Source organism: Elephas maximus, chromosome 22 (assembly GCF_024166365.1).
Source record: "Elephas maximus indicus isolate mEleMax1 chromosome 22, mEleMax1 primary haplotype, whole genome shotgun sequence".
Taxonomy (NCBI): Eukaryota; Metazoa; Chordata; class Mammalia; order Proboscidea; family Elephantidae; genus Elephas; species Elephas maximus.
The window spans coordinates 18,842,178-18,868,316 of NC_064840.1; the positions used below are offsets into that span (position 1 = coordinate 18,842,178).

A 26,139-nucleotide genomic window follows, 5' to 3' on the forward strand; every position below is an offset into this window, starting at 1 on the left:
TCCTTGCCAACGAAATAAAAGTACCTTTCTGCTCTCCCATCTCAGTCTCCATTGGCCAGTGCAAGTCACACCGAGCAGAACCTGGGGTTTCTACTTGGCAAGACCATCCAGTCGATTCCAACTCACGTAGCCTAGCACAAAATGTTTGTGCCACCTAGGGACCTTCTGTAATGAAAGTCTACTCAAATTTCCCTAATCCGTGTGTGTCATCTGGTTCCCACTGGGACGCTGACTTATCCACACTGAGACACTGAGACAGAGATGGCTATTGGCCTCTCCAGTATCATTCGTTCATCATTCATTCACTCACTTCATTGGCTCACACACTCACTCAACACATCCTCACTCCCTCACTGGGGGGTGCCATTTGTGCCACACACCCTACGAAAGTGTCCAGCCCCCTGCCTCAGATCCAAGCTTTCCTGAGAGGACTAAACTATGGTGTGGTTTCTTCAGCAACCCCTCCTTTATCCCAAAGCCATTCACTCCACCCTCCCTAATCACGGAACTGAACTTGACTTCAGAAAGACTCCCCAGGCCTCAGTCACCCACCCCCTCTGTAGAGATGAGTCACACAGATCAGCCCACTGAGGGAAACAAGGTCTGGAGGGGGAAAGGCCATGCCTAAAGGCACACAGGATTTCACACCTACTATCCCTGGGTGGTATCCCTGGGTGGTGAGAACGCTTTAGGCTTGACTACTAACCTAAAGGTTGATGGTTCGAACCTGCCCAGCGGCACCATGGAAGAAAGGCCTGGCAATCTGGTTCTGTAAAGATTACAGTCAAGAAAAGCCCATAAAGCAGTTCTACTCTGTAACACATGGGGTCGCCATGGGTCAGAATCAACCTCACAGCCACAGGTTTGGTTTTTTTTGTTTTTTGTTTTCCCTCTTGTCAAAACTATGATTCAGAGAGCAGACAAATGCTGTGCTGACCCTCTGAATGAACCCAAGTCACTGGGCTTTGACCGGAAACTGACAGGAGCTTGACCTAGGAAAACCACACCCACTTCCTTGCCTCCACTGGCTTTCCTGGAAAGCCAACCGTCCCATCCTTTCCAGGCCTCCCTCCCTGGGCTGCAGAAAGTCTTTAATTAATAAACATGCCTTCAATGCAAGCTGATGGTGAAGAGCAATGTTTAAGTGCTAATTATTGTTATCGTAGGCTGCTTTCCACCTCATTAAATGCATGTATTTGGTAATTGTTAGCTAATTCCCAAAGAGAAAGCCCTTCAGGTACTGGGATTCTATCTTTCCCCAGCAGTTGACCTAATTCCACAGAGGGCAGGTGGTTGGTGTTGGAGGCTGAAGGCCTTTGCCTTCACCTTCCTGGATTCAAGTCCCAGCTCTGTGATGTTCCAGCTATGTGACTGTAGGAATATTGCTTTGCATCTTTGAGCATCCATTTCCCAGTCTAGAAAATGAGACAAATACATGTGGAGTGCCTGACCCGTAGACGGTGTTGAACTATATTGTTGTCAGTACTAATATTTCCTCCGCCATGGACTTAATGTTTAATTTTACTTTCAGATCAACTTCACTGAAGTTTATCTTATATACAAAATTTGTCAGTTTTGGGTGTATGATCTGATGAGTTTTGACAAGTGTATTCAGCCATGAAACCACTCTCACGATCATGCTATAGAACATTACCATTTCCCAGAAAAAGTTCTTTCATGCCCCTTGCAGTTGATCCCCTCCCTCCCCTCCATGGCCTCTGGCAACTGCCAATCTGCTTTCTATCATTAGAGTTGTGTCTTTTCCAGAATTTCATGTCAAGGGAATCATTCAGTGGGTCTTGCTTCTCTTTCACTTAACATTTTAGAGGTTCATCCGTGTTGTTGCCTGCAATCATACAGAATCAAGAGGTGGGGGAGTACACTCAGACTGTAGTAGAATGAACTGCCAAGTCACATGGTGTGGACAGAAGTAGAGTTGAAGAACTGGGACTGATAATTCAACCTGCTATACCATCTAATCCTGACAATTCGAGGAATTACCAGCAGCTGTAGAGTCAGTTCCAACTTCAACCAACCCCATGTGTGTAGAGTAGAACAGTGCTCCATATGTTTTCATGGCTGTGAACTTTTGGAAGCAGATCGCCAGGCCTTTCATCCAAAGTGCCTGTGGTTGGATTTGAACCGGCATCCTTCAGGTTAGTAGTCAAGTGCTTAGCCACTTGTGCCACCCAGGGAGAATTTCTAGGAGGTAGGCGCTATTATTATTTCTGTTTTACTGATGAGGAAACTGAAGCTGAGTCAAGCACCTAGTGATGGCGGAAGGAGAGTGAAACCCAGGCATTCTAACCCCAGACTCCAGCTCTAAACAACTTTTACATCTTCCCTCCTATTATGGATTGAATGTGTCTCCCCTAAAATGTGTGTTGCAAATTCTAATCCATACTGGATTCCTGTCGAGTCGATTTCAACTTATAGCGACCCTATAGGACAGAGTAGAACTGTCCCATAGTGTTTCCAAGGCTGTAATCTTTATGGAACCAAACTGCTACATCTTTCTCCTGCTGAGTGGCTGGTGGATTCGAACTGTCAACCTTTCAGTTAGCAGCTGAGCGCTTAACCACTGCTTCACCAGGTCTCTGCTCCTAACTCATATAGTGTTTATAATCCCATTTGGGAATGGATTTTCTTTGTTATGTTAATGAGGCAGTATTAGTGTAGGGTGTGTTTTAAGTCAATCTCCTTTTGAGATACAGAAGAGCAAGTTTAAGCAAGCAAAGAAGGAAGCAGAGATGGGGGAAGGTAGATACCACAACACATGAAGATCACCAAGGAACAAGGACCTTCCCTCAGAGCCAGCACCCTGAATTTAGACCTCTAGCCTCCTAAAAGGAAAGCCTGGTGGCGTAGTGATTAAGTACTATGGCTGCCAACCAAAAGGTCAGCAGTTTGACTCTACCAGGTGCTTCTTGGGAACTCTATGGGGCAGTTCTACTCTGTCCTATAGGGTCACCATGAGTCGGAAATCGACGGCAGTGGTTTTTTTTTTTTTTTTTGTATTAGCCTCCTAAACTGTGAGAAAATAAATTTGTTTGTTAAAGCCCCTCACTTGTGGTATTTCTGTCACAGCAGGACTGGATAACTAAGACGCCTCCCTTCATGAGATGGTGCCCTGCACAGAGGAAAATAAAGGAATAGATGTGCCCTCTGTGGCCTGTGTGAAGTGGTTGTACTGCGGCTAGTATTGCGGGCTCTGTCCGTGGTCCTGAAATATCATTCATGCTGTGCCCCCATTGTTTCTCTTGGGATGTTCAGTTCAACCCTCAAGAGAATTCTAATCCAGGTGAATGAGGAGAGAAAGGGCATGGGCAAAAAAGGACACACAAATGCCTGCAGACTGATGGTTCCATTAAAAGACTCAACAAGGGAAGGAAGACTTTTGTTTGGACGAAACTTTGGTGGTAGCAGCTCCCAGGAAAGAAATCATATTCAAGCGTGATTGGAAAATTAAATAGCTGAAAAAGAAATGTGTACTCAGCAGCACAAAGCCGTGTGGGTGGCCACGAAAATGAACGGGCAGGAGGGTAAACCAAGCATCACACGCGCAAATACCAGAGTGCCAGCCTCAACTAGTTATGCTAACAGGTTTGGTGTTTTTCATCTAGTGAAAAGTGTGTGTTACATACACGGAACTGTGACTTAAGTTCCCTGGTGGTGTAGTGGTTAAGTGCTATGGCTGCTAACCAAAACCCTGGCAGTTCGAATCCACCAGGCACTCCTTAGAAACTTTAGGGGTAGTTCTACTCTGTCCTTTAGGGTTGCTATGAGTCAGCATCAACTCGAGGGCAACAGGTTGGTTGGTTGTTGGTATTCATGTGACTGATTCCACGGGCGTTTGACCGTCCTCTTGCATTTCTGAGCTGCAAGTCACCCCCTGGAACCCAAGCTTGTCTGTCTACATAGATGAGACCCCAAACTTCTGCCTTCTCTGATACAATTCTAGAAATGCTATAGGGGTTTTCCTATAGAATATCCTTCATGAGCAGACTTTTGTGTGCAAACAAAACCCCCAGCACCACGTGTCAGGATACATGCCTTCAGAAGTTAATGTATTCAGTCCCAGAACTGCCCTGTCAGTTGTGGTTCAGCCCAGTGACCACATAAGATCCCCACTCAAAGGCAGGGTCATAGAGGAAATACAGCTGCCTGGAGCATCAGGAGTTTTACTGGAACATAGGAAGAAGAGGAATATTCAGGAAGAGGTAGGCTATTTTTATATAAGAAAAGTGACAAAGTTGAATTTTACCCAAGCCCAGTGTTAAAGAGCAGGATCCCTGGGTGGTGCAAACTCTTTGTGCCTGACTACTTACCTAAAGATTGGCAGTTCAAGCCCACTCAGCAGCACCATGGAAGAAAAGTCTGGCGATCTGCTTGTGTAAAAATTACAGCCAAAAATCCCTATGGAGCAGTAGTATTTTGTAACACATGGGGTCGCCATGAGTCCCAAAGCTGGTGGGCTGAACCTCTTGCCCTACAGCACATGGCAGATGGGGAAGGAGGGAGGGAAAGAGGCTGCCATCCCACATATGGAGTAAGACATGGACACAAATACACCAACGCACATTGTATCCAGAAAGAAAGCAGAGCCTTGTACAAAGTGTTCTGGAGGGGTCCAAGGAGGCAGAAAATCTGAAATCGCTCAAACAAAACAACAAAAAAAATGTTCTTAGAAATCGCTAAGAACACTTTTTTTCTCCAGCTTCTCTGTGGTTTGCAGTCCCCAAGCCGAGCCTCCTCTTAATCTAATTAAAACAGACTTGTTTATGCCTATCAGCTCTTTATCTGGTTTGTTAAAAATGTGGAAATTACCCAGAGGTCTCTGCGTCCCCTGAACCAAAAGGCATCGATAAAACATATTAAGTTAAATCCAATTAAACACAGCTGCTAGAACTTGAGTGTGGAGGAGCAGAACAGAAGGGAGGGCGGGGAGGCAGGGAAAGAAAAGATCTCCTGGCCTCCTTACTTAGCCTGATTCCTCTTGAGTGTTCTGAGTGCTGAGGAGAAGGGTGGAAGAAGGCACTGTTCAGCACATGCCTGTTGGTGGATACAATTGCACCCATTTTACAGATAAGAGAACTGAGGCTCAGAGGAGGAAGCAACTTGGCTAGAGAGTCACATGACTGGGAAGTGGTGGAGGTAAGAGTAGAGTCCTGACCTGTCTAACCCCTTTGCCTGGTGTCTTGGCATGTCGTATCGTAGAGGGCCCTTAGAGCCTGGTGGCTGAGAGCAAGACTCTGGAGGTACGCAGACCTGGGTCTCAGCCTCCGTACATAGCCACGCCTACCTCAGGGTTTGGGAAGGAGACATTGAAACAAGGAGTATTATGGGAAAGTGCCTGGCACATAGTATCCACTGTTGTACAATAACTTCTGATAACTGCTCTCTCATTCAAACGCTTCTCCTTCCCCATTTTACAGAAGGGATGGCTGAGACTCAGAAAGAGAAAGTGTTCTCGCCAAGTGTCTTATTCAGGGTTCTCTAGAGAAACAGTAATGTATGTACACCCACACATATACATAAACCAAACCCACTGCTGTCGAGTCGATGCTGACTCCTGGCAACCCCACGTGTTACAGAGTAGAGCTGTGCTCCGTAGGATTTTCTTGGCTGTAATCTTTACAGAAGCAGATCACCAGACCTCCCTACCATGGCACTGATGGGTGGGTTTGAACCGTCAACCTTTTGGTTAGTTAGCAGTTGGTCACAAACCACTTGCATCACGTGTGTGTGTGTGTAGATTGAGAGAAAGAAAGACAGAGACAGAGAGAGATTTATTTTAAGAAATTGGCTCATAAAATTATGGGGGACTGGCAAGTCCAAATTTTGTAGGTCAGGAGACAGGCTGGAGATTCCTGTCTCAAATCTGTAGGTCAGGAGGTGAGAAGAATATAGAGCGGAGAACTCCTGGCAAAATGTCTATTTATAGTCTGGGGGCAGAATACACCCTAGAGAAAACTCCCTTTTTGCTCACAGGCCTTCAACTGATTGGACAAGGCCCACCCACATTATGGATAGTAATCTGCTTTACTTACGGTCAACCAGTTTAATCACATGTACCTACTTCACAACAGCATTTGGACTAGTGTTTGGCCAAGCAACTAGACACCATAGCCAAGCCAAGTTGACAAGCGACATCAACCATCACGCCAAGTTTACACAGAAGCCCAGTGACAGGTGGCCCTTGAACACATGTCTCTTGCTTCCCAATCTAGCATCCCTTTTCAGATCTTGTGCTGTCTCTCCTTTTTACAGGTGAGGAAACTGAGGCACAGACTATAGAAGCCACTTGCCCAGGGTCACACAGATGGGTGCCGAGCACACTAGCTCTGGTCTCAGTACCACCCATTCCTTGGCTGTGTTGCTTGGCCACATGGCTGAAAATGTCGGGGCACCTGGTTGTTCCTCCCCAAAAATGGGACTCACCACCCTTGTCCCACTGAACATCGGGGTGCAGTGAGGTCAAGTAGGTGTGTGCCCTGGGTACCTGAAAGCACTATCTGGACACTCACCATGAACCTCATCGCACATGGAGCATTTGGGGAGCTGTGTGAGCATCTGTTCTCGTAGTCTCCAAAGGCCTGGGGTGGGTTTTTTTTTTTTTAATTGTGCTTTAAGTGAAAGTTTAAAAATCAAGTCAGTCTCTCATACAAAAATATATATACACCTTGCTATATACTTCTAGTTGCTCTCCCCCTAATGAGACAGCACACTCCTTCTCTTCACTCCCTATTTTTGTGTCCATTCAGTCACCTTCTGACCCCCGCTGCCCTCTCATCGCCCCTCCAGACAGGAGCTGCCCATGTAGGCTCGCTCATGTGTCTACTTGGGCCAAGAAGCTCACTCTTCACGAGTATCATTTTCTATCTTATAGTCCAGCCCAATCCCTGGCTGAAGAGTTAGCTTTGGGAATGGTCCCTGCCTTGGGCTAACAGAGGGTCTGGGGACCATGACCCCTGGGGTCCTTCTGGTCTCAGTCAGACCATTAAGCCTGGTCTTTTTATGAGAATTCAAGGTCTGCATTCCACTGCTCTCCTGCTCCGTTGTGTTCCCTGTCAGGGCAGTCATTGGTTGTAGCCAGGAAAGATCTAATTCTTCTGGTCTCAGGCTGATGTAGTCTCTGGTTTATGTGGCCCTTTCTGTCTCTTGAGGTCATAATTACCTTGTGTCTTTGGTATTCTTCATTCTTCTTTGCTCCAGGTGGGCTGAGACCAATTGATGCATCTTAGATGGCCACTTGCTAGTGTTTAAGACTCCAGATGCCACTCTCCAAAGTGGGATGCAGAATGATTTCTTAATAGATTTTATTATGCCGATTGACTTAGGTGTCCCCTGAAATCATGGTCCCCAAACCCCTGCTTCTGCTACACTGGCCTTCGAAGCTTTCAGTTTATTTAGGAAACTTCTTTGCTTTTAGTTTAGTCCAGTTGTGCTGACCTCTCCTGTATTGCGTGTTGTCTTTCCCTTCACCTAAAATAGTTCTTATCTACTATCTAGTTAGTGAAAACCCCTCTCCCTCCCTCCCTCCCCACTCTCGCAACCATCAAAGAATATTTTCTTCTCTGTTTAAACTATTTCTCGAGTTCTCATAGTAGAGGTCTCATACAATATTTGTCCTTTTGCAACTGACAAATTTCACTTGGCACAATGCCTTCCAGATTCCTCCATGTTATTAAATGATTCACTGTTTCATCATTGTTCTTTATAGATGTGTAGTATTCCATTGTGTGAATATACCATAATTTATTTATCTGTTGATGGGCACCTTGGCTGCTTCCATCTTTTTGCTATTGTAAACAGTGCTGCAATGAACATGGGTGTGCATATATCTGTTTGTGTAAAGGCTCTTATCTCTCTAGGATGTATTCCAAGGAGTGGGATTGCTGGATCATATGGCAGTTCTTTTTCTAGCTTTTTAAGGAAGCGCCAAATCGATTTCCAAAGTGGTTGTACCTTTTTACATTCCCACCAGTAGTGTATAAGTGTTCCAGTCTCTCCACAACCTCTCCAACATTTATTATTTCATGTTTTTTGGATTAATGCCAGCCTTCTTGTAGTGAGATGGAATCTCACTGTAGTTTTGATTTGCATTTCTCTAATGGCTAATGATCATGCGCATTTCCTCATGTATCTGTTAGCTACCTGAGTGTCTTCTTTAGTGAAGTACCTGTTCATATCCTTTGCCCACTTATTAATTGGGTTATTTGTCTTTTTGTAGTTGAGTTTTTGCAGTGTCATGTAGATTTTAGAGATCAGACGCTGATCAGAAATGTCAGAGCTAAAAACTTTCTCCCAGTCTGTAGGTGGTTTTTTAACTCTTTTGATGAAGTCTTTGGATGAGCATAGGTGTTTGATTTTTAGGAGCTCCCAGTTGTCTAGTTTGTTTTCTGCATTGTTAGTAATGTTTTGTATACTGTTTATGCTATGTATTAGGGCTCCTAGCATTGTCCCTATTTCTTCTTCCATGATCTTTATCATTTTAGATTTTATATGTAGGTCTTTGATCCATTTTGAGTTAGTTTTTATGCATAGTGTGAGGTATGGGTGTTGTTTCATGTTTTTGCAGATGGATATCCAGTTATGCCAGCACCATTTGTTAAAGAGGTTGTCTTTTCCCCATTTAACTGACTTTGGACCTTTGTCAAATATCAGCTGCTCATATGTGGATGGATTTATGTCTGGATTCTCAATTCTGTTCCATTGGTCTATCTATCTGCTGTTGTACCAGTACCAGGACGCTTTGACTACTGTGATGGTATCCAACCAAAAAACCCAGTGCCGTCGACATAATCAGGTAGAGTGAGGCCTCCCACTTTGTTCTCCTTTTCCAGGAATATTTTACTTATCTGGAGCCTCTTTCCCTTCCATATGAAGTTGGTGATTTGTCTCTCCATCTCATTAAAAAATGTCATTGGAATTTGGATTGGAATTACATCGTATCTATTGATCACTTCTGGTAGAATAGACATTTTTACTATGTTAAGTCTTTCTATTCATGAGCAAGGTATGTTTTTCCACTTGCGTAGGTCTCTTTTGTTTTCTTGCAGTAGTGTCTTGTAGTTTTCTTTGTATAGGTCTTTTTATATCTCTGGTAAGATTTATTCCTAAGTATTTTATCTTCTTGGGGGCTACTGTGAATGGTATTGATTTGGTGATGTTCTTTTTGTTGGTGTAGAGGAATCCAACTGATTTTTGTATGTTTATCTTGTACCCTGATACTCTGCTGAACTCTTCTATTAGTTTCAGTAGTTTTCTTGAGGGTTCTTTAGGGTTTTCTGTGTATAAGATCACGTCATCTGCAAACAGAGATACTTTCACTTCTTCCTTACCAATCTGTATGCCCTTTATTTCTTTATCTAGCCTAATTGCTCTGGCTAGGACATCCAGCACAATGTTGAATAGAAGTGGTGATAAAGGACATCTTTGTCTGGTTCCTGATCTCAGGAGGATTGCTTTCAGACTCTCACCATTTAGGATGATGTTGGCTGTTGGCTTTATTATGTTGAGGAATTTTCCTTCTATTCCTATTTTGCTGAGAGTTTGTATCATGAATGGGTGTTGCACTTTGTCAAATGCCTTTTCTGCACCAATTGATAAGATCTTGTGTGTTTTTTTGTCTTTTGTTTTATTCATATGATGGATTACATTAATTGTTTTTCTAATGCTGAACTTGGGACAGGTTTTTAATTCCTGGCAAACCTCTTAGGCAGGAAGGGCGAGCAGACGCCCAGAATTCCAGGCAGTGCTAATCCCATTACAGAGGCATTAAGAACCTGAGGGAATTGCAAGAAGCCCCAGCCCCTCCCTGGAGCTTTTCCCACCCTGTCCCCAGCCCATCCCGAGGTTCTCAGAAATCTGGTAAGCAAGTTCACAGAAGTGAGCAGAAATATGATTATAACTGTGCCTGGGAGTCTATTCCAGAACCTGACTGCGGAAACCCCAAACCCTCCAAAGGTATAGTTCTTTGTGATGCAGTGCTAAATAGCTTTGAGGTCCGACAAAGCTGGAGTCAACTCCCAGCTCTGTATGATCCCACCAGCCAGGCCACTTTAGGCAGGGGGAGTCACCTCTCGGAGCTTTGTTTCCTTAGCTGTGAAATGTGAAATAATACTGACCGTGAAGAACAGTTAGTTATCTTTTTTTTTTTAATTTTTATTGAGCTTCAAGTGAACGTTTACAAATCAAGTCAGTCTGTCACATATAAGTTTATATACACCTTACTCCATACTCCCACTTGCTCTCCCCCTAATGAGTCAGCCCTTCCAGTCTCTCCTTTCGTGACAATTTTGCCAGCTTCCAACCCTCTCTACCCTCCCATCCCCCCTCCAGACAGGAGATGCCAACACAGTCTCAAGTGTCCACCTGATACAAGTAGCTCACTCTTCATCAGCATCTCTCTCTTACCCACTGTCCAGTCCCTTCCATGTCTGATGAGTTGTCTTCGGGAATGGTTCCTGTCCTGGGCCAACAGAAGGTTTGGGGACCATGACCGCCGGGATTCCTCTAGTCTCAGTCAGACCATTAAGTCTGGTCTTTTTGTGAGAATTTGGGGTCTGCATCCCACTGATCTCCTGCTCCCTCAGGGGTTCTCTGTTGTGCTCCCTGTCAGGGCAGTCATCGGTTGTGGCCGGGCACCAACTAGTTCTTCTGGTCTCAGGATGATGTAAGTCTCTGGTTCACGTGGCCCTTATCTTAATTGTTGATGTTATTGCTAACTGCTGTCGGGTTGGCTCTCAGCTCATGGCGACCCCATGTGTTACAGTATAGAACTGCTCCATAAGCCTTTCTGGGCTATAATCATTGTGAGAACAGTTTGCCAGGCCTTTCTTCTGTGGAGCTGCTGGATGGGTTTAAATTGCCAGCCTCTGGGTTAGCAGGCAATCCCAAACTGCTGGCACTACCTGGGTCTGATAGTCTTAAAAATGATCATTAGGACTTTTTTATTCTAATGTTTAAGGTGCAAAGCCAGCTGCAAGCAGCAGAAAGCGTCAAGAAAGAAATTACAACAGGTAGTTCTGGAAATTACAAAAGGGCTCTTCATGTTTGCTGTTCCTAGTACATGATCTTTGTCCAAGTGGCCCCAAGAGCCCATCTCCTGGGAGTAGGATTTATTAAATAAGAGGATGAATAAGGTGATATTCTGCTTCAGATGTGCAAAATACGATTGTGCAGCCAGGCTATAGACTTGATTGAAGTCATGCCATCGTCTTAAGAGGGTGTGATGGATAATTCTATGTGTCAGCTTGGCTAGTTATGGTGCCCAGTTGTCTGGTCAAACACCAGTCTAGTTGCTGTTCTAAAGTAGTTGAACCAAAACCAAAGCAGTTGCCATTGTGTGTCAGAGAAGAACTGTGCTCCGTAAGGTTTTCAATGACTGATTTCTAGGAAGTGGATCACCAGGCCTTTCTTCCAAGGCACCTGTGGGTGGACTCGAACTGCCAACCTATCAGTTAGCAGCCTTCCGCATTAACCATTTGCACCACTCAGGGATCCCTAGATCAGCTACAGACAAAGACATTATATTTTCTTCACACTCCCAAACTATAGCGAGCATTACATTTGCAACCCCAATCCGCAATCTGGGCAGATTTGTGCAGCCTCTGGAATCAACGGATTGGATTAGACATGGCCCCCAGAGATGACAAAGCAAATGTAGTCTTGTAGGACAGTAAAAATAAATAAATAGAATGAAATGTTAACTACAGCAAGAGCTAGCGACCTGGTAAGCAAGTAATACTTACCAGGTACAGTAAACTCTTTACATGGGTTATTTTATTGAATCCTCAACCAAGCCTACAAGGAATTAGGTAAGTAAGTCCAATAAGTGAGCAGAGGCATAATTGTAACTGTAATTACACTCCCGATCTTACAGATGGGGAAACTGAGGCCCAGACAACTGGTGAGGGATAGAGCCCAAACCTGCCTGGTTCCAAAGCCTGCGCTGTGATCGCTGCCCTCCACCTGCCCCCATCTCCTCTTTCCTGAGCTGACCATCTCTTCTTACAGCCTCTAAGGAGCTCTCCGCTCTGCTCCAAGAGTGGGGACCAAAGGCTGGACCAAGGGGTAGAAAGCTCAGATGAGCCAGATCTGCTGGCTTCCTAGGACTGAACGTCGGCCCTCAGAGGCTCAGCTTCTTGGGAGCTTCCCCTGCCAGGACCAACCCAAGAATTACTGAAAACAACAGTAAGGGGCCCTGAGGAGGGACTCAATTAGATGGACCTTCGAGTCCCTTTCATCCCTGACCTTTTAAGATGAACAAGCGGTTTCCATAGGTGTATCTACAGCCTAAGATCCCTAGGTGGTGCAGTTTCGGTCAACTGCTAACCAAAAGGTTGGTGGTTCAAACCCACCTGGTGGTACTTTGGAAGAAAAGGCCTGGCAACTTGTTTCCATTAAGATGCCAAAACCCACTGCTGTTCCAAAACTCATAGCAACTCTAGGACAGAGCAGAACTGCCCCATAGGGCTTCCAAGGCTGTGATCTTTATGGAAGCAGAGTGCTACATCTTTCTCCCACAGAGCAGCTGGTGGATTCGAACCACTAACCTTTGTGGTTAGCAGCCAAACACTTTAACCACTGGACCACCAGGGCTCTTTCCGTTAAGATTACAGCCAAGACAACCCTATGGAGCAGAGTTCCGCTCTGTAACACATGGGGTCGCCATGTGTCAGAATCGACTCTGTGGCAGCAACTAATAACCACAACAACAGAAACCCCTATATCCTGGGAGATTCCGTGCCCAGTGGAACAAGGTGAGGTTTACAAGAGGGTGACAGGCCCGAGGAATTCAGGAATCAGGAAGGGGTGACGAGCTAAAAAACAAAACAAAACAGTATGCCCTACGGTGAGAAGGAAAGAGGACCAGGGAGCCTTACCCCATTCCCAATTTCTCCTTTCAATCTGCATTCCGCCATTGGCATGCCATTCCTTTGGTTAAGCAGTGTCGTCTCCCTGCTTGCTGCTTTTTCAGTGGAGGGAAAGATATACCCATATATAGGAAGTTGTTGGATCAGATCACTCCTATTTTGAGAGGTCAGAGATGGAGTGGGGTTGCTGACAAGGGCCTCCTGGCTCCCAGGATCAATCTCAACTCCTCATCTCCCAGCCAAGATGTGTCTTCTCTCTCTAACTCCTGAAGGATTCCAGGTTTCATAGCCAGAAAGCTTTTCTCTCCATTCTGCATTAACTCCTCTTTACTTAAGTTATTTAACTCGGGAAGCAGCGTACGTAGCAAAAGAACATAAACCCAAAGGAATACACAGGCGTGAGTTCGAATCCCAGCTCTGCCACGTACCAATGAGTTTTAAGATTCATGAATGGAAAGAGTGTCAGTTGCTCTCTCCCCAGAGCCTTGCACAGTGCCTGGCACATAGTAGGTCTCAGTAAAAATGAATGGATGGATAGCTGTGTGATTCTGGGAAAATCACTTAACCTCTCTGAGCTTCAGGTTCTTCATCTCTAAAGTTAAGGCAATTTTACCATTCAGCCTGCTAAGAGGATGAAATAGGATGATGGACGTGGAATTTCCTCTGGCAGCTGGTCACCATACCTTAAATCTCTCCGTGAGTCAATTCTTTCTAATAAGAAACTGGGACCTAGGACCTAGGCGGTGGCCTGGGCATTATCAACTGCTTGCAATCAACAAGAGGCTCTCAGGAGATTACCAGCCACCAGCCAATGCTGAGAGTCTGCTTCCCCCGCTCCCCCTGCCCCGTATTTGTCCCTGCTCAACAATGCCAACATCTGGAATAAAACCAGAAGCGCATTGAACCATCCAGACGCTTGCTCTACAGATGCCAAACATCTGCATGGCGGAAACCATGGAATAGTACAACCCCAACGAGAGGCACTGGGGTCCAGAGAGAGCCACTAGGACGACGGGGACTCTCAGGTCTCTGGCAGCGCTTTCCTGTCAGAGCACCACCTTGTGCCCAGCGCAGACCCTGGGCCAGCTGATGGCTCCATCCATGATTTCTTACTGGATGGGTAAACACAGGAAGTTTGTGGTCACGGCAGTACTAGCCAAATCCTTAACAGAGCCCTGGTCCGGAAAAGCAATGCAAAACAATACGAGGTGGGGTGGCGGGGGAGGCATCTGGTTCCTTTATTTTCAGGCTGCACTACATCAGATAAAGGGGAAAAGAAAGCCCGAGGGAAGTAGAAGTGTTTCTTGAAACCTCCTTTTTTGTGTGATTGCTCTTAGTGGTACACGGAAAAGAACCGTGGCTCTTCTACTTCTGAGACCTCAGCTTTCATGTCTGTGAAATGGGGGGATAGTCCCACCCTCCCCGGTTGTTGGCCTTATTACTGAGGTGGAGAAAACTGGGCAGATGCTTTGGAAATGGTGTTTTATAATGGTGCTCGTCCTGAAACTCAAGGATGACACCGAGGATAATAAAAATAACCTCAGGGTATGGGTTATCTCCGCATTCATTCAGCAAACATCCCTGAGCACCTTTTCTGGGCTAAGCGCAGCCCTGGGTGCCGGGGGTACAGCAGTGGACAGACAGACACAGTCCTCACTCTAAGAGAGCTCAGTACCTAGCAGAGGAAGAGAATCAAGGCAGTTCGACATGTAAAATAAAGTGACTTCAAGGTGGCTGTAACTAATATGCTGTTGTTGTTGTTGGTTCCCATTGAGTCGATTCCAACTCATGGCGACCCCATGTGTACGGAGTAGAACTGTGCCGTAGAGTTTTCAAGGCTTCAGAAGTAGATCACCAGGCCTGTCTTCCAAGTAGCTTCTGAGTGGGTTCAAACCCAACCTTTTGGCAGTAATTGAGTGCTTAACAATTTGTACCACCCAGGGACTCCAGTAACTGCTATGAAATAAATCAAGAGCTCTCATAGGCAGTGACTGGGGGTGGAGGTTACTTTAGTTGGGGAGTATCCAGGGAGGGTTTCTCGGAGGAGGTGGCATTTGAACTGAGACCTGGAGGAAGAGGAGGAACTAGCTGTGCTAAGAGCAGGGGCAGGTGGTCCAGGAGCAGTGGGAATACAAACAAAAAGCCCCGATGTGGGGGACAATCTGGGGTGTGTGTTTATTATTGTCGTTTACCAGTTTTGTGTTGGGTTGTTTTATTTTTGAGAGACAGAAAGGATCACCTGGCCAGAGAGCAGAGTGAGATGAGGATAGAGGAGGAGGCAGCCATGATAAAAGGTTTTTGGATGATCCCACGTGGTAATGGAAGCTCACTCTTGCTGCTTCGTGGAGAGTGGACTGTGAGGGGCAAGACTGGAAGTTGGGAGACCAGTAGGGAGGTGGATGCACACCCAGGTGAAAGAGGGCAGTGCAGTGTGAGTCACTCCACACCAGCTCCTGTGGAGTCAACTCTAACTCATGGCGCCCCCATGTGATAGTTAAGGTTGTGTGTCAGTTTTGGTTGGGCCTTGATTCTCAGTGTTTTGGCAGTCCTGTGATCTTGTGATCACTTCCCTGTTGAGATTTCATATGTGATCACCCATATGATGGGATCTGCTGTGAGTAGCCAATCAGTTGAAAGGGAGTTTCCTCGGGCGTGTGGCCTGCATTGAATACAAGTGGACATCCTGGCAGGGCTCAGGGGCTTTTCGTTCACGCTGGATCCTGCAGCTGGCTCCCATTTGTCTGGCCTCCGGTTCTTGGAACTTGAGCTAGCAGCTTACCTGTGGTCTTGCCTGCCGATCTTGGGATTCATCGATCTTCGCAACCTGTGAGCAAGAGCCCTGCTCTCTGACCTGCTGATCTTGGGTTCTCCAGCCTCTGTGGCTAGGCGAATCAGGAGAAGCCTCTATCCTGACCCACGTACTTGGGACGTTCCAGCCTCTACAACCACATGAGCCATTTCCTTAATACCTAAGATACCTCATGTGTGTCAGAGCAAAACTGTGCTCCATAAGGTTTTTAGGGGCTGATTGTTTGGAAGTAGATGGCCAGATCTTGCTTCCGAGGCATCTCTGGATGGAACTCAAGCTGCCAACCTTTCAGTTAGCAGTTGAACACGTTAACTGTATGCACCTCCCAGGCACCTGCTGAGCGCTTACATATGTCATCTCAATGAATCCTCACAACAACCTTGTGAGCTGCAAACTTTTATTAGACCCATTTCACAGATGAGAAAGCTGCGGCTCCTGAGGTATCGAGTAGCTTGCCCAAGGTCACACAGCCCTAAGTGATGTAAATGGTGGAGCTGGGATTTGAGCCCAAGACATGTGGCTCCTGAGCCCGCATGATACTGTGTAACCATCAATGGCCCTTTGGGTCAGAAGGTGGGGCTGGGGCTCAGCCCTTCCTGAGACATTGTCTCTTTAGACAGACGCTGCAGGGACCACCCCCCTCTGAGTTGCTCTTAAATCATAGGGAAACCCCTAGACCTAGTTCTCTCCTTCAGCCACCTGTCAGGGTGCCAAATGGGAGCAAAAGGTTATTTCTGCAGACACTATGCATTATTTAATTTTCAAAAATACTTTTATTGAAACATAACTTACCACTATAAGGTACATCAATCTTATGTGTACGGATGCATGGTTTTTTTTTTAACATATGAAGACACCCATGTAACCACCTGTCCCATCCAGGACAACTCTGAAGGGGGACATTTATGCCCCAATACAGCATGTCTCAGGTTGTGCCAAGATCTCCTGCCTCCCCTTCAGCCAGGATTCTGCTGGAAACTTCCCAGGTCCCAGGCAGGGGACCTTCAGGCCAGATCAGCACTAAAGCCCTTATAGACAAACTGACAAGTGAGAAAGCTGGCTTGGTGAATGTCCAGGTCTCTCGAATGACGGTCTTTCCAAGTAGCTCATATGAGCATTTTTACATGCATCTCATCTCACAGAAGGTCAATAATGTGGCTGATCCCCGTCTTACCTGAAAATGAGGCCTCAGTTTTCCCTATCTGTAAAATGGAGGCATGCAAGGAGGTAATGTGACAAAGTATAGTGTCTTCCAACTCAAAAATCCTAAGATTCTCAGGGCCGTGAGGAAGTGACAAACCCATTCAGACACCATTTCCTCCCCCTAAAGGAAAAAGCAATGCCCAAGACTCTCCCCTCCACCTCCTCAAAAATTAACTCTGGAGAGAGAGAGAGTGGGAGTACACGCTTGTCCTCCCGCTCTCCAGGGAGGGTCCCTTCAGCACAGTTTTACGTTTGCAAATGGGAAAACAGCAAGAGCTTTAGAGCCAAACAGACTGGGGTTTGAATCTCAGCTCTGCCACTCATTGTGTGACGTGGGCAACTCACTTCTCTCTGAACCTGTTTACTCCTCTGTACATGGGGAGCGTAAGAGTCCCTACCACAAAGGTTGTTGTACGGCCTGCATGAGATAACGAAGCTCAAGTCCTTGGCAGGGCGCCTGATACTTGGACATATCCAATTAAAAATATCTACAAAAAAAATTTTTTTTTTTTTTTTACTATTATATACGATGGACTGCCAGAAGAATGAACAAATCTGTCTTGGAAGAAATACAGCTAGAATGTTCCTTGGAAGCAAGAATGGTGAGGCTTTGTCTCACGTACTTTGGACATGTTATCAGGAGGGGCCAGTCCCTGGAGAAGAACGTCATACTTGGTAAAGTAGAGGGTCAGCAAAAAAGAGGAAGACCTTCAACAAGATGGATTGACACAGTGGCTGCAACAATGGGCTCAAGTATAGCAACGATTGTGAGGATGGCACAGGACTGGGCAGTGCTTCATTCTGTTGTACATAGGGTCGCTATGAGTCATAACCAACCTGATGGCACCTAAGAACAACGACTATTATGGTTAACCCTATGGGGCAGTTCTACTCTGTTGTTTAGGATTAGAAGCCCTGGTGATAAAATGGTTAAGTGCTCAGCTGTTAACCAAAAGGTTAGTGGTTCAAACTCACCCAGTAGCTCTGAGGGAGAAAGACCTGGTGATCTTTAAAGCCTAGGAAACCCTTTGGGGGCAGTTCTACTCTGTCACACGGAGTAACTATGAGTTGAAATCAACTCATGGCACACAACAATTGTTATTGTTTGTTATGGATTAAATTGTGCCCCCCCCCCATTATGTGTGTCAGCTTAGCTAGTCCATGATTCCCAGTATCATGTGATTGTCCACCATTTTATCATCTGATGTGATTTTCCTGTGTTTTGTAAATCCTACCTCCCTGATGTTAATGAGGCGGGATTACTGGCAGTTGTGTTAACGAGGCAAGACTCAACCTACAAGACTAGGTTAGGTTTTAAGCCAATCTCTTTTCAGATATAAAAGAGAGAAGTGAATAGAGGGACAGGGGGACCTCATACCACCAAGAATGTAGCACCGAAAGCAGAATGCATCCTTTGGACCTGGGGTTCCTGCACTGAGAACCTCCTAGTCCAGGGAAGGTTGATGACAAGGACCTTCCTCCAGAGCCAACAGAGAGAGAAAGCGATGCCCTGAATTCGAACTTCTAGCCTATTAGACTGTGAGACAATAAACTTCTGCTTATTGAAGCCATCCACTTGAGGTATTTCTGTTCCAGGAGCACTAGATGACCAAGGCAAGGGGTGGTTGTTGTTGTTGCTGGTAAAGCTTGGAAAACTTGGAATAACTCTTCCAAAAATCAGTGTCCCTTCCTCCCTCCACCAAATTCTACCCTTGCTCCCCCCACCACTTGCCCATTAGTCAGATCTTTAGAATAGTAGGTTAACTGTCATACTTGGGTATATTGCCATCTCCTAGGGGAAGAAACTTCTAGATCTCCCAGGACAGAACTCAAGGTGACCTCCAAGGTTAAACGTCAAGTCCTAGCACTGGAGTCTCGTCTGCATAAATCTCCCAGCCACCACCCACACTTGCAGCGTTAATACGACTCTGTTCCTCGTGGGTTAACGCTGTATATGCATTATTTATAAGGCTTTATTGAGTGCTCAGAAGGCTCCCCTGAGAAATATAATTGTGCATTGGGAGGTAAATTTGAATAATATTTACAACTAATTTCCATCAATAAAGTAATATACCGAGGCCTCTGTGCAGCTGGAATGGGCCCTGGGTCGGTTCCCCACTAACCGCTCCCCTGAGGAAGCTTGGGTAGCTTTTCAGTCTCTCTCAGATCATCCACTTCCCTCCAGCTCTATCTCTGGTCCCTCAGCCCAGGCACTGTCATGGTTCACTTGCAGCCTCCTCAGTAGCCTCCTGGCCTCTCCTCCTGCTCCACTCCAATCTGTCCTCCCCAGAGCAGCCAGGGACATCGTTTCAGTGTGCAGGTCTGAGCATGCCACTCTCCTGCACGTGGCTTTGACCTTGCATCCCTTCCAACCCTATCTCGTCCCATGCTCACCCTCCTGGCTGAGCTGCAGCCCCACCCCCTATGGGTCCCTTGTAATCGCTCTGCTTTCTCCCACAGCAACACCTCTGCCCAGCTGTTCCCTCCCGAAGTATCCTTCTCTCATGCCCTCTGCACCAAGTTAATGCCTACCCATCCTTCAGCCCTCAAGTGTCTCTTCCTCAAGGAAGTTTTCTTTGGCCTTTGGACAGTCAGATCCCATGCTCGTTTCCATTTAGGGTGTGTCCTTTGCTCACTGGCTGTCTCTCCACTAGACAACAAAAGAGCTCATGAGGGCAGAGACTGTGGATGTCTTGATCATCCTTGTATCCCCAGTGCCCACCACAGGACCTGGCAGAGGGCAGGTATTAAATACATTTATGTGGAATGGATGAATGGGTGGATCTACAGATGATTATACAAATGGAGGGGTAGTGGCATGGGTGTGTAAATAGAGGGGTGGGTGAATGAAGGGATGGGTGGATAGATAAGTAGATGGACAGATGATTGAGTGAGTGGATGAGTAGGTGGGTGGATGGACGGATGGATGACGGATAGATTGATAGGATGGGTGGGTAGGTGGGTGGATGTCGGGGTGAATGATGGGTGGTTGGGTGAGTGGATGATGAATGGATGGATGGATGAATAGATGGACGGGTGATGGATCCATGGACAGGAGGATGGGAGGATGAGTGGTGGATGTGGGGTAGATGGATGAGTGGATGGATATGTGAATGAAGCATCCATCCTTGGGTGGCCTGATGCAGTGCCAAAGAGCACAGACTCGGGAGGCAGGAGGCCTGAGTTTGAGTCTCCTATCTACCATGGCTTACTGTGTTATCTCCGGTAATTCGCTATCCTTCCTGTGTACTGGGTTGCTAAGAAAACAAAATAAATGGGACAATGAAATAAGTGGCTGAAGTTGGGAGCTCAGGCAGCAGACCGACTTCGAACCCCAGCTCCACCATTTACTAGCTCTACCACCCTGAACAAGTGAGGTCTGCCCTTAGAACCCCACTTTCTGCATCACCCACATGGGTATAGTGGTCCTCACCTTGAAGGGCTGTTTTCAGGGTTTGATGAGATTTTTGTGCCTGACACATGGTAGATGCTTAATAAATACCTGTTCCCATTCTCCTTTGGCTCTCTGTTTCCCTCTCCTGTCTTCTCTTCTTGTACCCCTGCCTACTTCCATGTACTCCTGCAGCCCCAGCCCACCCACACCATCCAGGAGAGAGCCCTGACGACCAACTGGCCAGTGCTGGGCTTAGACAGAGGGCTCTCGGGGGCACACACGTTGGCTGCCTGTGGAGTAATGCAGGTCAGCACACTTTGTAAACTGTAGGGACTGTATGTGTGCCTCATGGACAGTTGTTATGAATTAAATTTTGCCCTCCAAAAAGACTCTTTGAAGTCCCAACTCTTGTACCTATGAATGTGACCCTGCTTGGAAATAGGGGGTTTCTTTTGTTCTGTCAATAGGGTCATCCCAGAATAAGGTGGGTCCTAGTCCTAATTTCTTCTGAGTGTGTCTTATAAAAAGGGAGTGACACACAGGGGGAACATAGATGCCATGTAACAACAGAGCCAAACACATCTATGGGCAGCAAAAGAGGCCAGGGATTCCTGGTAGCCACCAGAAAGTAGGGGAGATGCCCATAGGAGAAATCGACATCGCCAAGACCGTCGTTCAGACTTTTAGCCTCCAGAATTGTGAGAATACATTTCTGTTCTTTAAAGCCACCCCCTTGCAGTGTTTCTGTTATGGCAGCTCTCATAAAAAGGTGTCAGGACAAGGTTGAAGGGGACGGCATGGTTGCATTTAAGTACTGGAAGGGAAACTAGAATCGGAACAAGAAGACAGGCAGCCAGACAGGGTGAGGCTTGGCCTGAAGGGGGAAGAAAAGCAGCAGGGTTTGAATTTTGTTCCTGTTTATTAGCTTTTCCAATGACAAAATGAATTCCTGGCTCCCTCCGCCTGGCCTGGCAGCAAGCAGCCCAGGAAGAGTGAGGCACTGAGCCAGAGGGAAGAGCACCGTCCTGGGAGTGAGGGAAGTCCTTGGGTGGGCAAACAGTTAACTCGCTCGGCTGCTAATCTAAAGGTTGGAGGTTCGAGTCCACCCAGAAGCACCTCAGAAGAAAAGCCTGGCAATCTTCTTCCAAAAAATCAGCCTTCGAAAACCCTATGGAGTACAGTTCTACTCTGGCACACCGGTGGTGCAGTAGTTAAGTGTTATGGCTGCTAACCAAAAGGTCGGCAGTTCGAATCCACCAGCCGCTCCCTGCAAACTCTATGAGGCAGTTCTACTCTGTCCTATAGGGTCACTACGAGTCGGAATCCACTCGACGGCAGCAGCTTCGGTTTGGCAGCAGCTGGTCTTTGGAAGTCAGGAAGCCCAAGTTGCAGATGTCTGTCTCTGAGTTGGAATAAGTCTCACGCCATCTTGTGCCTCAGTCGTCCCATCTACAGGCTTGGGGAGGGGGCTGACAGGGGCCCCCGAGCAAGGCTGGAAGTTCCCTCTTGCTCTTGGATGCCTTGAAGCATTTGGAGGCCCCAGCTTGGGGTCAAGTCAGAGCTGCCACCTCATCAGCATCAGCATAGAGACCCAACAAGGGAAGGAACAGTTTCTCTTAATGAAGTGTGACTCCAAACAGGCTGTGGCCTTGGGGCCCTGCCCAGTGCTGTGTAGACATTATACATCTGGTCCTTACATCTTGATGGAGACTTGGCTTAACAGTGAAGGGGCTTGGAAGAGAACAGTGGGGACAATCTGGGGACAAAGGGCCTAGGCCTCCGTCCAGCCTCTCTCCCACTGCCTCCCCTGCAGGGGTGGGGGACATGGCAGTGACATGCCGATGAGTGACCAGGGAGCTGGAGGCCAAGTGCATTTTCTTTGCCACGCTGGGTCATTTTTGAACTCTTTCCTACGCTGTCTTCACAGCCGTGAAGATGTTCACATTCATCTGCTAAGGAATCAATATTTAAGATTAAAACCTCAAGCCTCTCTGATTCTGTAGCCTCCTTTGAGCCAGCTGGGCGCCCTGGGGCAAGTTACTAACTTCTCCGAGGATCAGTTTTCTTATCTATAAAAGGGAAGTGGATGGAGTCCGTGAGTGGGTGGTGTGAATGGCTAAGCTCTTGACTACTAGCCGAAAGGTTGGCGGTTCAAACCCACCCGGAGGTGCCTCGGGAGACAGGCCTGGTGATCTGCTTCTGAGAGGTCACAGCCTTGAAAACCCACTCTGCATACATGGGGTCATGTGGGGTCACCATGAGTTGGAATTGGCTCGATGGCGACCAACCACCACAAAGTATTGCATCTAACTCAGGGTTGCTATGGAGAATAAATGAGATAATACATGCCAAGTGCTTAGTACAGAAAGTGCTAGATAAACGTGAACGATCGTTAGAGTCTAGAATACTCTCAGTAGACGGAAAGAAGGGACTCACTGGAGCCAGACAGCTGCGTTCAGATCTGAACTCTGCCACTGACAAACTGTGTGACCTTGACCAAGTCATTTCCCTCCTCTGAGCCTCGGTTTCCTTGTTTGTAAACGAGATGGTGACACGTTTTACCCCAGGAAGACATTGGTACTGGATGAGAAAGGCATGGCCCGTGGCTGTAGATGGGGGGCACTCGGTACCTGTGTCCCTCACTTCCTGAATCTCAGGAGCACAGTTCAAGGACTCAGCCTCAGATTCAGCTTCAAATTCACCGACCGAGCCCTTGGACAAACTCTTCTTCCATTGAGAAGCTCCGAGCTTGCTTTCTTAAGCTGCATTTCGACCTGTCTCCAGCAAGGCTTTGAGGAGGTTGAGGAGGAGCCACCCACCCCCACCCAGACACCCACTTTGAATATTTTATTCCAAGCGGCTCCCACCAGAGCCCAGTGGATTAGAGAAGGAGGGTAGGAATTGCTGTGAGCAGTGGGTGCTAAGGAAACCACCTGCCCTGACCCAGCCCCTGTGTAGCAAGTAGAGCTGAGAGGGGCTGGAACACAGGGCTGGCGCCATCCCCTCACCAAAATAGCTACGGCCTAAACCACTGTCGGGGTCCTGTGGCACAATGGTTAAGACCTCGACTGTTAACCAAAAGGTCCGCAGTTCGAATCCACCAGCCGCTCCTTGGAAACCCTATGGGGCAGTTCTCTGTCCTATAGGGTCACTATGAGTCATAAGTGACTTGACAGTAATAGGATAAACCACTGTCACCCTGGAAAGTTTTAGGGTGGACTGCTTCATGGAACATCCTTTTAAGGACCCCAAGTCTTGTGGCTTAAGGGCCCCCAACTTGTCTTTCCCATGCAAGACACTGGGCTGATCTGTCACTATCCTCTCGCAGGTAACCTGTGTGTTCCCATAGAGACGTTCTAAAGATTATGCGTCAACCCTGAGGGGTGGCTTGACTGGTGGGATTTTTCTGGCTAGCTATTAATATAGGTGTATGGTGGTGAGGGAGTCCTTTCGTGGTGCAAATGGTTAATGCACTTGGCCGCTAACTGCAAGGATGGTGGTTCGAGTCCACCCAGAGGTGCCTCAGAAGAAAAGCCCGGCAATCAATTTTTGAAACATCAGCCATTGACAACCCTGTGGAGCACAGTTCTACTCCGATACACATGGGGTTGGCTGGATGGCAGCAATTTTTTTTTTTTTTTTTTTTACAGGGGTAAGAGATCTGCATCGCGTTATATTTTCCCTAATCTCTGCTCACGCCAAGCATGGCCTTGTAAAATGTCATGCCATCCCTGGGGAGCACATAGCAGGTAACTTAACATCACTGTCTTATACCAATCCCAGTTCATGGCAGTGTTTTTGAGAATTCTTCCTTTTTGCTTTGGTTTGGTCCCTGAGGAAATGTGGGTCACTGATCCAAGGCCAGGAGCAACACGGCATGATCTGTTTACCATCCCACTTGGAGAAAGGGGTTCTCAGGCCTGGATTTCCAGCTCAAAACACTGTTCGTGCCCACTCAAAATACAGGGGATTTGGATTCACTATTGGACACACTCTTCTTCCATCGAGAAGCTCTGAGCTTGCTTCCTTGAGCCGCACTTTGGACAGTCTCCAGAGAAGCTTTGAGGAAGTTGAGGAGAAGACACGCACCCCCACCCCAACACCCACTTGGAATATTTTATTCTGAGCAACTCCCACCAGAGCCCAGTGGATCAGAGAAGGGGGGTAGGAACTGCTGTGAGCTGGTGCTAAAGAGGTTCCTGCCTTGGTCTTCAGAAAGCATACCTTCAGGCCTTTGTGGGTTGGCAGTGTTCAGTGAGGGCTTCCCAGGTGAGGCTCAAAGCATGTTGGTCTCGCGCTCATGCATGGAGGACCTCTCATTCACTGACGACATCTTGGTAAAGCTCCTGTGGCTGGGGTAGGAGGAGTGGCCTGTGTCCTCGCTCAGAGCATTGACCAAGCGGGAGAAGAGGGCCAGCTTGAACTTCTTGAAGTCCTGACCCATGAAGACGTACAGAATGGGGTTCATGCAGCTGTTGGCGATGGCGATGGCAGTGGCCAGGGGCAAACCCAGGCTGAAGATGGAGCCAGGCATGGCAGTGTGATGGAGCTCCAGGAGATAGAGTGTGTGGTAGGGGCACCAGCAGAGGAAAAAGGTGACGATGATGGTGATGATGATTTTAAAGGGTTTCTTGGTCTTGGCCAGGCGGTTACGCTGCAGCTTGCAGACAATGGTGAGGTAACAGGCTGTGATGATGAGGACAGGGACCAGGAAGCCACAGAGGAAGCGGGTGATGGTTACCACCATGTGCCGGGTATACCCCACAGGATCCAGTTGGGGATGAGTGGACTGTGGGGAAGAGCTGGCCGCTGACAGGCTGAAGTTGTTGAAACAGGTTATTTTCCCATGCTGGTTGGCCGTGTCCCGGAAGATGAGGGATGGGGAACTCAAGAAGAAAGCCAAGACCCAGATAACTGCGCATGCCACATAGGCCAGCCTAACACCTCGGTGGTTCTGGGACCAGACAGGGAGGAGCACAGAGACACAGCGGTCGAAGCTGATGACGGTCAGCAGGAAGACACTGGTATACATGTTGTGGGTGAGCAGGAAGCTGCTGATCTTGCACATGGCCGTCCCAAAAACCCAGTGGTAGTTCATGGCCGTGTAGGCAATGTGGATCGGCAAGAAGACATTGAACAGGAAGTCTGCCATGGCCAGGTTGAGGAACCAGACGGTGTTCACAGTCTTCTTCATCTTGAAGGTGGCAATGATGATGACCAGGCCATTACCCAGGATCCCGAGGAAGCAGACAATGCTGTACACCACCACCAGGAAGATCCTGGCCACCCCACCTCCCAGGTGGGGAGACATCTCCTCCAAGACCATGATGGAGCCAAAATCATCAGGGTACTCATCGTAATAGGCGGAGGCGTTGTAATCTTCGTCTGCCATTTTCTGCAAGGGAAGACAGGGGGTTGTTAGGGGAACCAGGTCTCTGACACTACAGACCCCACACACTTCCACTACCCCAAGCTTCCCCCTAGTCTGGCAAAAGGGCTCCAAACCAGATGTTTCTGCTTAGTGATGCGGCTCATCGATGCTTCATTTTAAATAACTCTAACTTTCCAACACATAAATTCATTGCAGTTGTTGGGTGCTGTTGAGTTAATTCTGACTCATAGTGACCTCAAGTGACAGAGTAGAACTGCCCCATAAGGTCTTCTTAGCTGTCATCTTTATGGGAGCAGATTGCCAGGTCTTTCTCCCACAGAGCTGCTGGGTGGGTGTGAAACATCAACTTTTCGGTTAGCAGCTGAGCGCTTAACTGCTGGGCCATAATTTCATTACTGGATCTTAACAGGCTTGAGGTTATATTTTATTACATAAAAGTTATCTTCTGTTTTTTTATTAA

General features: G+C 47.2%; 1 protein-coding gene across 11 annotated transcripts in view; it reads right to left on the reverse strand.

The window, feature by feature from the left end:
* Positions 1-10,164: 10,164 nt before the first annotated feature.
* The window catches only part of CMKLR1 (chemerin chemokine-like receptor 1), a 183,961-nt gene continuing 167,986 nt past the window's right edge, over positions 10,165-26,139 (reverse strand). For all 11 annotated transcript variants that reach the window (XM_049865996.1, XM_049865997.1, XM_049865989.1 and 8 more), the window contains one exon: positions 10,165-25,682. In XM_049865996.1, the coding sequence (XP_049721953.1) occupies positions 24,564-25,679 (1,116 nt within the window). In that variant the 5' untranslated portion in view covers positions 25,680-25,682 and the 3' untranslated portion in view covers positions 10,165-24,563. The remainder of the gene's footprint in view (positions 25,683-26,139) is intronic.